We start from the raw sequence: 12,994 nt of genomic DNA, 5'->3' as shown, positions 1-12,994 counted from the left end.
TTCTCTCCCTGTCCTGTTCTGTTTCTGTTAATGGGTTATTGTCACAAGCTGCAGAGTTTATTCTTTTACTAGAGATGTGCTTTTTAAAGATTAATGTAAAGTAATGTCTTAATAAGTCAGATGCCAATTTTATGAGAAAATATTTTGGAAAAGGTTTGCATTTTTCTTTATATGGGATTTTGGCTCAGATTTTCCCGTTAGGGCCTCTTAAGTAATTTTGAAGGCTGATTGTAATAAAACAGATGTTAAAAGACTATTTGGGTAGGAATTTTACTGTCTCCATCTCACTTCACTTTACTGTATCTTCTTGGTATAGATTTTACTTTTACCATAAAGATTGACGTAATAGTATTTTAAAGTACTGCTAACTACAGTTGGAATAGGAAAAAGGAAATGATAGATTTTCTGGAATTGTTTTTGAAGGCTTAATGAGGAAAATGGGTTTTCAATTGATGCATAAACTTTGGGTAGAAAGAAGAGGTGCAAGTACATTCTAAGAGGTGAAACAGCAGTACGGTGATGTGAAGGTGTGACAGGTAACATCACTCTTATTGGTGTGGGGGGTGTATTTGGGGGATGGGGTCAGATACGGAAAGACTTGAAAGCCAGATGGAAGAACATGAGAACATTTCTGCTTTATGAAAAGTTCTTTCTTTTCTGAGTATATTTTGTATTAAGTACAACTGTTCTTTATATGTGAGAAACTTTATTATTAATGACATTTTGATTTCAAAGATTCAGTGAAAAGTGAGATGTATGTGGCATTATTTTGCATTGTAGAACACACAGTATTTCTGGAAGCTTGTGATTTCTTCCGAAGTCACAAAGCTATTTCCCTTTTTGTTGTCTTAATTTGGACTAATTTGTCTATTTTTTCTCATACTTACTCATTTAATTTCCTTCATCCTAAAGTTCTGTACTAGGTCTTCTAGTGGTTGAACTCTCAGTGTTTGACCCTCACCCTTCACTTGTCGTGTAAGAGGCATAGACAGATATTTGCTGTCAGCATTGTCTTCTAGCTTATAAAAGCTAGAAAAACTATAAAGTTTTTCTATAGTATCTTCTTCTGTCACTATACATTGATCCTTTTCAGGCAACCTTTTTCTAATTGGTTTTAAGATTTTTTTTCTCTTAATTTATGGTGTTTTTAGTATCTAAATATGGATTTACATTTCCTTTTTTTGCATAGGTCTTAAAGTGCTTACCCCCGAGGATTTCACTTATTCATCAAGCCTGGACAATTATCAGTAATTCTCTCTTCAAAAGTCTTTTCTACCTCAGTCTCTCTGATCTCTCCTTTAAAATTTCAATTAGATATACATTAAATCTTCTCTGTGTCTCTTAAACTCAGCCTTGTATTTTGCACTGTTTAATCCTTCAGTAGAGCACTGAGGATACTCATAACCCTCCTGTAGTATATGGATTTTACAGCTGTGATTAGTACATGCATAAGGTTTTAATTTTTGGTGACTGTATTTTTCATTTCTAGAAATTACTTCGTTCTATTTCAAGTCTCCTTCATTTACAAAAATTTTTTAACGTTTTATTTATTTCTGAGAGACAGAATATGAGCGGGGGGGGGCAGAGAGGAAGGGAGACACGGAATCTAAAGCAGGCTCCAGGCTCTGAGCTGTCAGCACAGAGCCCGACACCGGGCTCGAACTTGGGAACCGTGAGATCATGACCTGAGCTGAAGTTAGACGCTCAACCTACTGAGCCAGCCGGGCGCCCCTCCCTTCATTTTATATTTGTGTCTTATTCTCTTGTAATTTTTCATTCATTCTTTTATGACCTTAGTTTTAAGCGTCCCTTTCTTAAGCCTTTCTCAAATTGTCAAGTAGTTCCACCAGATAATATGTATGCATGGTCTTAGGCATCTGCTTCTGCTTTCTTCAGGAAGAAGTAAGAGGACCAGTTTAGTTACGGAAATAGTTTTGTCGTGATTGTTGTCATTTCCATTTCAGCCAAACGTTGGAAGTAACAAAGTAATATGGATTTGTTAATATTGATTCATTTAAACTGATCAGCAACTGGGTCAATGGGAGAAATGATCATTTGCAATGCCCTGAGTATTCTCAAATGTACATGTGAGGGATTTACATGGTTATACAAAGAACCCCAGACCCTGTCTCTCTGTTCACTCTTGACTGCACCCTGACTTCTACCAAATGACCTCCTCGTGGAGATGTGTGTACTCCTCTTTGAGTAGTCTGCAGCGCTCTCTGCTTACACGGCCACATAAGACATAAACCTGTATTTCTCTTTCTCTTCTCTCCTCTCTCTTTTATCACATTGTCCTTCTGTGGGAGTAGTGTAATAACTTGGGTTACCTTATCTAGTAAAAGAGAAAGTTCTTCTTTTCTAATAACCCTAATGCTTGTGGGGTTTTGCTTTTTTTATAGGTATCTACAAACCATATTTTGATCTGTCTTGCAAAATTTGTAAAGAACTTGGCCTTTTTTGGGTAAAGCCTGCTTTTTTCCCTCTTTTATTTTGGCTTTCTAAAGTATCATTAAACCAATTTTTATATTTTGTTTTACGGCTCTTAATTCCATCACTCTATATGACTTTTTAAATTTAAATCTTAAAAGAGAGAACTGTATTAGTTGTCTATTGCTGTATAACAAATGATCCCCAAATTTGGCAGCTTAAAACAGCAAATATTGTGTCACAGTTTCTGAGGGTCAGGAATTCAAGAATGGCTTAATTGGGCGAGTCCAGCTCAGATTCTCTCATAAAGCTGCAGCGTTGCTGTTAGCTGGGACTGCAGTTATCCAGGCTTGACCAGGGCTGGAGAATTTACTGTCAAGTGGTTTCACTTAATGTGGTTGTTGACAGAAAGCTTCAGTTCCTTGATGGCTGTTGGCAGGTCTCAATTTTTTGCTCTGTGGATCTAGCCATGGGACAGCTTGAGTGTCTTCACAATATGGTGGCTGGCTACCCCCCTCCCCACCCCACCCCCGCCCCAGAGCAAGTGATTCCAGAGAGCAAGAGGAGGCCACACAGCCTTTTATGATGGAGTGGCAGAAGTCATATGCTGGCCCTTTTGCCATATTTTGTTCTTCAGAAGCAAGTCGTTTCTGTCCAGCCCATACTCAGGAAGGGAACTAAGTTCCAACTCTTGAGGGGGAAATATCAAAGAATTCTTGGACATATTTTAAACCACCACAGGTGTGTGTGGGGGGATACATTTTGAATTTACATTTTTTCATGAGTTTTTTCCTCTCCATTTGTTTACTTTTTCTTTGAAGAACTAACATTAGAACCTTTTATTGTTCCAGCATAATGCATTTTCTCCTCTATTTATTGAGCATTTTCATTTCTGTTTAATATTGTTAACAATTTTCCACAGTTTTTCATGTCAGTTATGGCGAATTGCTTTCTCATTTATTTAATAATTTTGAGTTCTGAGATCATCGTCAGTGGGAATTATACGTGGCTTTTGAGAGTGTATCCTTCCACAGTGGGTTTTTTCCTGTGACCCCAAGACGTCAGTGTATCCAGTGTATCTGAACCCTGAACGTGAATAACCAAGAAGCCTATGGTGACAGCATCAGGAGAAGATATTTTCCCCTATCCAGATCCCAGGCCATGGCACAAAATCCTGAGTCTTCTCCTTGTGCTTGGCTACCCTTTTAAAATGAGGATGTAGTCCTTCGAGGGTTCTGGTTATGTGGGGATATTTGTTTTAACTCTGCCTCTACAGACCTATGGCCTTTTCTTCTGTGTTCCTGTAGGGGATAAAATCAACGCCCCAGCTTACCAAGATTGGCCTTTCCCTTAGAGACGGCTAGAATATTTCACATTTTTACCATTCTGATTTTCATTTCCTCTTTGTTTTTGGTTCCTGGGAAAGTCTCTTACTGTTAACAAACTTAGCTAGGCATTTAAAAGATTATTTAAAATACTCTTTTCTGTCATTTGTAGGTGTTATTTTCAGGGTATTCAGATTGTTTGCCATACTGTGGAAACAAATCTAAAGGATGCCCATCTTACTGAATGAGAGTAGGCTTACAAACCATTAGAATTAGTTATATGGATGGCTTGTCTTCAGACACTCAGACCCAGACTTGTCCTCAATGGAAACTTTTTGTGTGTGTGTGTTTATTCATTCATTTTGAGAGAGAAAGAGAGCACAAGAGGGAGAAGGGCAGTAAGGGAGAGAGAGAATCCTAAGCAGGCTTTGCACTATCAGCACAGAGGCCAACACAGGGGCTTGACCTCACAAACTGTGAGATCATGACCTGAGCCAAATCAAGAGTCATATGCTTAACCCAGGCGCTCCAGTAGAATCTAAGTGAAATACATTTCTCTCTTCCACAATTGTGAAATACCACAAGTACTCCAAAGTAAACATTTTTACAAAGTTGTTAAGTTTGGGTAAATATGGGATTACTATCTAGAAAAAGATTCCACCACTGGAATTTAGTTCCATTCTTAGAATAGTCTCTCCCATCTAATGTATTTCTTTATTCTAAAGTGATTTAGTAGTGAAAAAGAGAAAACTACTTAAATGTCTTCAGTAGTGGATAGATGCACACAGAGAAATATTATTTAAATAATATGATTTAAGTTACATGTATTGATATGGAAAGGTGTCTGTGGTAAGTGAAAAGGGCAGGTTTCAGAATTGTATATGTAACATGATTCCGTTCATAATCTTGTGTGAGATGCATAACATACATTATTTAAAATGTCTCTTTATAAGATTGTCTGGTAGACCTTAGGCCAAACTATTGATATTGAGTAATTATTGAGTATTATTGAGTAATAGTTTGGGTAAGGAAGAGACCTTTACTTTCCAAACTTGTCTATTGATTGCATCTTTATGAACATACATTATGTTTATGTATATGTTTATGATCATATATTAATGTGCTGTCAGCATAGATAGGGACTCTCTGTCTCCCTCTCTCTCCGCTTCTTCCCAGCTTATGTGTGCACACTCTCCTCTCTCAAGATAAATAAACATTAAAAAAGAAACTAGCTAAACCTCTAGGCCATGATTTATTTCTTTTAACATTTAAGAGGTAATATTGATCAGCAAGGTACAAACATGAAAATATAATTAATTTCAGAGAGTATTTCAGTCTTTTATTCATTCCACAACATTTGTTTGCAGCTTTCCCCTGCCAGGCACCGTTCTGAACACTGGAGATACAACACTGAAAAAACCAGGTTTAAAAAATGTTGCCCTGATGGAGCTTATGTTTTAGTACAGTTTTTTAGGTGTATTAAGGCTACTGCTTAGTGGAACTTGTAAAAACTTTGCCATTTACTGAAAAACATGCTTTGACTAATTTCATTAATATAAATTTTCTTCTCTTATAGTAACAGGACCTCTGTCAGAACTGCAAATTGCATATGTTAGCAGAGAAACACTACAGGTAAATCCAGTGCTGATTTAACATTTTTTATTAGACTGTTTAATTATTGTGCATTGTCTGTTAAGTAAAGTAAGGATTGAACATCTAATTTGGTAAATTCTTGTATATTAACACATTTTAATTGTCTAGTAGACTCAAATTTTATTTGCAGATAAGCACTATAAAGCCTCAGTGTGACAATATGACCTCAAATTTAAGTGCTGTGAATTTGTTGTTTCGTATTTTTATACTTCTCTTAATACCAAAGAAAGGCTTAAAAACTAAGCACTCTTATGGGAATTGAAGCTCATTTTAATACTAATTGCATTTATGCTTTTTAAAAGTTATTTCAAACTATTTGCAGAGTTTAGTGGAAAGTATTGTCTTAAGAAAATTAGTGTTTCCAACAGAACTTTGCCTTTTTCATTTTCTTGATTCTTCTTTTAGGCTATTTCAGTAAAATAAATTAATGATTACTGCTAGATTATCTGTGATGAGTAAATAAAAAACAGAAACTGCTACTCAGTTGATCACTTTAAATCCCAAAGTATTCTCTGTAATAAATAAAGTCTTGTTAATTTTCTGTTTGTTTGTTTGTTTTTTTTTTCTTTTTCTTTCTTGAAACTCCAGGGATTATACTATCTTCACAGTAAAGGAAAAATGCACAGAGATATAAAGGTATACATCATAAGTTTAACCTAATGGCCCTCTCTTCATTTTTTAAATACTCGGACCAAACTGTTGAGCAAAATTGTCTTAGTCTATCTGATGAATTTCTTACCTGAAATATGTTACTGTAATAAAATTAAGTGATACTTTTAAGAATTTTATTACTTTTTTAAAGTAGCTTTATTGAGATACAATTCACTTTGTTGAGATGTGATTCACTTGCCACAAAATTCACCTGTTTAAAGCATACATTTATGGATTAGTGTTATAATAACCCATATTAGCTTATCTCTAGTTATTTATTTGTAAATTGCAAATTAAGTCCTTAGCTTCCATCAAGTTAGGGTTTTTACAACATTTCATACTTTGAGTATTTTAGAAAACTTTGGTAGTCTTAAGGAACTATCATTAATAATGTTTCAAAATGGATAAATTCAATTGTAACATCTTCTGATGATCTGATTTAACTGGCAGAGGAGAGCAGGTGCACTGGGTGTGCTGGGGTCAGCTCCGCCGTAAACCAGGGTGCTTGGGCAGGGCTTCCTGAGGTTCTTTCTAAAGATACTGCCATCTCCCCAACTTAGTTCTTTTCTTTCATTTATTTTTCTTTTACCTTCTTCCTCATTCGTCTTTTCTCCTATTTCTCTCCCCCTTTTATTTTCTGAGGTTTTCTCTGGCATAAAGGTTCTTAATTTTTTTTTTCTTAATCATGTTGTTCTTTGAGTCTCTAATGAAAGCCATGGACTCTCTTTTCAGAAAATGTCCTCATGCATATGCCTTCATATTTTGCATGAAATTTCAGTGAACTCTCAGATCATCTGCTGAGATCCTTTACTTTAAGTGTTTTTCATAAGCCATTTAAGACCTAAGCAAAGAGCTTTGGAGTTTATAGGGAGAAGTATAACATGAGTGCATTAAAAGCACTGTGTCATCAGCACATAGATGATCTGGAAAGACTGATAAATTTGTGTCAGAAATGGAGGTTGGAGTGCCTTCCAAGCAGAAGAAACAATGTAAGCAAAAATGAAGACGTCAGAAAGTGTGGGGTCATTTTAGGGAATATAAAAGCTGTGCCATATTATCAAAGAGAAGAGAACATATGATGGGGATAGCCGGATGGTTTTGTGCTCGATTCCAGGAGGAATTGTGTGCTGAACTTCAGAGTTTGAGCCCAGCTGGGGAGAGTGTGACCATCACCACTATTTCTACCCTGGTCTAAGCCATCAGTCTGTTAATACCTGCACTTCTGCAGCAGCCTTCTAACCAGTCTCCCTGTTCCTGTTCTTGTGTGTTTCTGCAGTCCCTTCTCCACCTTGCAACCAGAGTGATCTTTTTAAATCAGAGCTTGTCACTCTTCTGCTTATAAACCACCATCCCGTTATTCAGTATAACATCCAGATGTTTGTTTTTGTTTGTTTGGTTTTTTTGTTTGTTTGTTTTTTACCATTGCCTGTAAGGTGTTACATGATCTGGCCCCAGCTTTTCTCTCTGACTTCATCTCATACTCCTCTCCATTTTACTCATTTTTGTTCCAGCCACACTGAGCTTGCTGTTTTTGGAGTATGTTGACTCATTCTGGCACCAAGACTTTGTATTTGCTGTGCCCTCTTCCTGGCATGTTTTTCTCCCAGATTTTGGCATGCCTCTGCACCCTCACTTCATCTAGATCTCTGCTCAGACATCACTGCCTTAGAAAGGCCTTCTCTTCCTGCTTTACTTGGCTTTAGAGTACTTCCCTCTTCCTGGCTTTGAATCATTTGTTGGTTCGTTCATTCATTCATTCATTCATTCATTCATGTGTGCATGTATTTTTAGATTTTCTTTCTCTCCTATTCACTGTAAACTTCATGAAAGATGGAGCTTATTCTCATTACTATAACCCTAGAACATAAAATAGTACCTGATTGCTCAAGGAGAGAGAGATGGAAGGATGGAAGGAAGAGGGGAGCATCAGAGGCCATAGATGCACGTAATATGATATAAACTGTAATTTCGGAAAATTAGTCTGGAGCTGCGCAAAGACCAAACTGAGGACCGTGGCAGACATCTAGATCGCTGGGGCTTAGATCAAATTAAAATCCCTGCTGTAGTCCCTTCTCCCTTCTTTTTCTTGTTTCTCCCATTATTCCCAGTAATATCAGGGGGTACAGTCTTCTTTATGGCTTCCTCTTTTTTGGGTGGGGCCGGTTTCCTAATGGTTTTCCTGTTAGCCTATAATTACATGATTGTTGGCACCTTGGACTAAAGATTTAGCCTGCTTACTTTTGCTTGCTCATTTAAAAGTTACAGAAAAGGCAAAAAATAAAATTTAGAAAGTCTCTATACCTTTGGGCTTATTGAAGATGTAGTGGTTTTATCGTCTTTTTTGGAGCTCAGATCAGGAAGTAGGGGTGGCCAAAATGCTACTAACATTGAAATGGGAAAAACTGAGTTTTTTTTCCCTTTCTGTGTGGGGGAAAAACCCAGTTCTTTCCGACTGTATGCTTCTTTCCTGAGGCTTCTTTACTACTCACACAGAACACTTCATTCTGACCCTGGTGGTTACCAAATGTCTGCAGGTTTTTCCCCAGTGTGATACCAGCTGGGTGTCCTACAATTTAACTCAATTCTGACACTGTCTACTTGGAGAGAGCATCAGATCCCACAGATAAGGGCTCAGCCCCATGAGACTGTCCCTTCCCCCAACACACACACACACACACACACACCAGATACTGGTTCAAGCCCAGTTTATCAGCTGTGCTTCTGAGCAAATGACTGTATAGATTGGAGGTTCCAAAGACCCCCTCCTTGAGTTCAGTTAATTTGTTAGTGTGGCTCTCAGAACTCAGGGAATTATTTATGTTTACCAGCTTATTAAAGGATATGATAAAGGATACAGATGAACATCCAGATGGGAGAGGTGTGTAGGGCCAGGTGTGTGGGAAGGGGCAGGGAGCTTCCATGCATTCTCCAGACACACCCCTCTCCCAGTGCCTCTATGTGTAATTCAACCCGAAAACTCTCCAAACCCCATACCATTGAGATTTTATGGAGGCTTCCTCATGTAGGCGTGATCAGTCATTAACTCCATTTTTGGCTCTTCTCCCTTCTCAAGAGAATGGGGGGCAGGGCTGAAAATTCTGAAGTTCTAGTCATGGCTTGGTCTTTCCAGTGATCAGCCCTCATCCAGGAGCCATCCAGGAGCCTACCCAGAGTTGCTCCATTAGAACAGAAGACACTACTCTGTGACCCCTGAAATTACAAAGGTTTCAGGAGCACTGCATCAAGAACCAGGGTCTGCGAGCATATACTAGAACAAAAGATGCTCCTAGGGCTCTTGTCACTTAGGAAATTACAGGGCTTTCAGGAGAACTGGGCTAGGAACCGGGGGTAGAAACCAGTGTATTATTGTTATCTCACAGTCATGCAGCCAGGTGACATTTTAATCCGGTGGGCCTATGGCTAGTTGTTTATATTCTGGGTGGTCCTCAACTGTGGGCAAACACATTAAGATAGACAGCCTCATGAGTAAGCAGCAAGGTTCAGTCTTATGCACCAGCAGTGGTTCAACTGATGATGAACTCCTAGAACAGGAAGTAACACGTTTAAGATGTAATACAGAAATTGAAAATGCCAGTATTAGGTCATGTTTTAGGGCAGTCACAATGTTTGATCAGTAAGAACATAACAGATGAAAACTAATACATCATTTTCATAATAACATTCATATTGTGTTAATAGCAGCGTTTTGCAAGGTAGAACGTTTTATAAGAATAGTCAAATTGTCTTAAAAGACCCTAAGTTTTCCTGCAAATATAATAATTTGACACTTTAATTGGGCATACTTTAAATTTTAAGTATTTCTAGGTCTAAGGCTGCCACTTGTGATCATTTTATGTACGTATATTTGATCAATTATATGTGCTGTCTGATAAAAAGTTTCTTACTTTAACTAAAATGTTCTTGCTTTGAAGGGAGCTAACATTCTGTTAACGGATAATGGTCATGTAAAATTGGGTAAGTAAATTAAAATTTTGTCATTTGAGCAAATTTATTCCAGAACATAGGAAGTTTTACTTGCCTCTGAAAGATTAGTTTTTCCCTCAGCATCTGTGTATTTTTAGGTGGAAATCTGTTTGTGGGCATATGTAACCTGTTTCTGTTCCCTTTTCTCCTACATGGGGATAGAGTCCGCCCTTCACATATGACAGATTTGTTGTAAAGATATGGCAAAACAGTAATTCTTCAGGAATTCTTTCACCTGTAACCTGAGGAATGTGACTTTTAGTAAGAAATTTGTACACAATTGCCTTGTAACCAAAAAACAGGGTAAACAAACAAAAGCCAAAAAATCAATAACACCAAAAATCCTACATCCTTTACGTTAGCATTTAAAACTAAATATAGTCGGGGTGCCTAGGTGGCTCAGTTGGTTAAGAGTCAGACTCTTGATTCAGCTCGGGTCATGATCCCAGCAGTCGTGGGACCCAGCCCCACATCGAGCTCTGTACTGACAGCGCGGAGCCTGCTTGGGATTCTCTGTCTCCCTCTCCCTCTGCCCCTTCCCCACTTGTTCTCTCTCTCTCTCTCTCTCAAAAAAACAAAAAAAACAAAAAAAAAACCCCAGTATTACTAATATAAGGATGTAATTTAGATGCTGGATGTTGCTTTATTTCAAACTGTATCTTTTATAACTTTTGGTTATGACTAAAATAGAGTTCCAAACCTAAATAATAACTTAATTTGAAAGTTTGAGACTGGGAACATGCATAGTATAGTAGTTTTTATAAACAGAATCATGGATGTTAGGTATTAAGTGAAGAGTTTAATAAATAGGAAAGTTATTTCAGATTATATGTTACTATAAGACAAATCAGAATTCAAAAAACATTTATTTTATAAAAGCATGAATAAAACTATTTTGAATTATAGCCTACAGTAGGACTGATCAGATATAAAAGTATCTGATAATTAACTTACATAATAAAATTTTGCTGAGCTACCTCTAAAGATGAAAAAAGCATTTATCTAACTATTGATGTCTTAGTGAACAGTTTCTATCAGCAGTTTAATATTTTGTGTTAATATTATGTGCCTTACTGACAGAAATCCTATATATAAAACGTTGGTTGATAAGGATTTAGAAATGACCGTTAAAAAACTAGAAAATATTTAGACCTCAACATACTTAAAGAATAGCAACAAGTCCTGCATAAAAACAAATTTCCTAGTGATTGGTGTTGGGATTAGAAGGTATTGCTAAGGTAAGATTTTGGGGAACATTCTGTTTGGGTGTCTTTTCAGGCTAGGCAGATTTGCCAGTAGATTCTTGGTTTGTTTGATGTCAGTCATCATGAGTATGGCAGGAAGTGAATGGAATATATGACTATGTAAGGTCCCTTCCAGTGATACTCCTTGAATTTCAGGTCCTGAGAATTTGAAATTATAATATTATTAAGTCTGGCGGGTTAAATTTTCTCAGCTCTCTCTTTCTCATCAAAATCATTGACTTTTGTTTTCATCTGATTCATGCAGGGATATATGAGAATCTATTTGGCTGTAATACACCTTGACTACTTAGTGATATTTTAGTGCTAACCCATAAAAGTTAAAAAAGTTTAATGTGATGTTTAAGAATATCTCGTTTCTGTGAAATTAGTTTAATGAAAATAATTGTTAAACGTTTCTTCTCATGTTACTGTAAATATTTTACCTTCCCTCAGTTTTCTTCCCTAAATGTTTCTTCTTTTTTTAATAGCTGATTTTGGAGTATCTGCACAGATTACAGCTACAATTGCCAAACGGAAATCTTTCATTGGTACACCATATTGGTAATTGTATTTTAATTGATAATTTAACATTTTGTTTTTCTGTCATTATTGAATACAGCATTTATTGAAAACATACACTGGTCAAAAATTTTAAGACTAAAACAGATTAAGAAGATCATCAAGAGCTTAAGCAGTGTAGGCGGGTACACTTGTGGATACACAGCCAAAGAATATTTTACCATGTTCATTAAGTGGAAGAAGCTCTAAAAAGATTGATAATGGCTTTTGGGAACCTTGCTATAAAGGAACTCTCGCTTGCTCTGTAGGGTCCAGCATGGTTTTTATACATATTTAGTAAATGTTTGTTGATGATTACTGATCTCCAACTGCAGCTTCAGAGATTAAAAACTCTAATGTTATTACCCACAAGAGAGTGAAACTGTCTTCAGAACGTGGGAAATTGTGAATTAGGCAAAGTAAATTTTTGGAACACACTCTGTCTTCATCTCTCTCTCTCTATATATATATCATGTCTTTCCCACATGAACTCTAGGGATGTAGAACAGAATGGAATGTCTTGTCCAGAGTGACTAAGGTTGGCAGTTCCTCAGTTAATCAGAAACATCTGTTGAATGGCAAATCTCAAAATTAACACAGATGTACATTAAACCTTTTAATTTCAGGCTTAGGAGTGTCTTTTTCTTTTTTACTTTCTTTTCTTTCTCTTTGTTTCTTTTCTTTTTCTTCCTTCTTTTCCTTTTTCCTTTTTCCTTTTTCCTTTCCTGCCATAAGACCAAGGCCTTTTCTTTGAGTGGCTCTCTAATTAGAGTTACATCTTAATAATGTAAACTATACCCATAATACATCAACTACATTTTCCAGGTTGTGTTTCTCTAAAGCGCAATCTTTAGTTCTAAAGAACTTGGACATACAAAGCATGTGCCTTTTTTTTTTTAAGTCAGGTCTATGAGGTATAGATTTAGCCTTACTAGGTGTGCAAGTCTCCCAGTGTTGAGAGACTTGTATGCTTTGGTGGTGAGAAATAGCACTATACTCAATATAAAAGATAGGTTTCCAACACCCAAGGAAGTGTTCTTTTGCCCCCTTTAGTAAATTCTGTCCCTTCATCCCTAGCCTCTGGCAGCACTCAATCTGATTTCTGCCTTTTCCCTGAATGTCCTACAAATGGAATTATGCATTCTGTAG

General features: G+C 36.9%; 1 protein-coding gene across 6 annotated transcripts in view; it reads left to right on the top strand.

Moving 5' to 3' along the window:
- The window catches only part of MAP4K3 (mitogen-activated protein kinase kinase kinase kinase 3), a 209,717-nt gene that overhangs the window by 120,494 nt on the left and 76,229 nt on the right, over positions 1 to 12,994 (top strand). For all 6 annotated transcript variants that reach the window (XR_013554758.2, XR_013554757.2, XR_009615898.3 and 3 more), the window contains 4 exons: positions 5,332 to 5,387; positions 5,997 to 6,044; positions 9,992 to 10,034; positions 11,776 to 11,848. Coding sequence is in view for 3 of the 6 variants with exons in the window: in XM_060653129.3 (XP_060509112.1) it covers positions 5,332 to 5,387; positions 5,997 to 6,044; positions 9,992 to 10,034; positions 11,776 to 11,848 (220 nt within the window). In the remaining 3 variants the exon portion in view is untranslated. The remainder of the gene's footprint in view (positions 1 to 5,331; positions 5,388 to 5,996; positions 6,045 to 9,991; positions 10,035 to 11,775; positions 11,849 to 12,994) is intronic.

The sequence above is a fragment of the Panthera onca genome, chromosome A3 (assembly GCF_046562875.1).
Source record: "Panthera onca isolate mPanOnc1 chromosome A3, mPanOnc1 haplotype 2, whole genome shotgun sequence".
NCBI lineage: Eukaryota > Metazoa > Chordata > Mammalia > Carnivora > Felidae > Panthera > Panthera onca.
The sequence above is the reverse complement of the archived record's forward strand: the minus strand, read 5'-3'. Positions and strand labels throughout refer to the sequence as shown.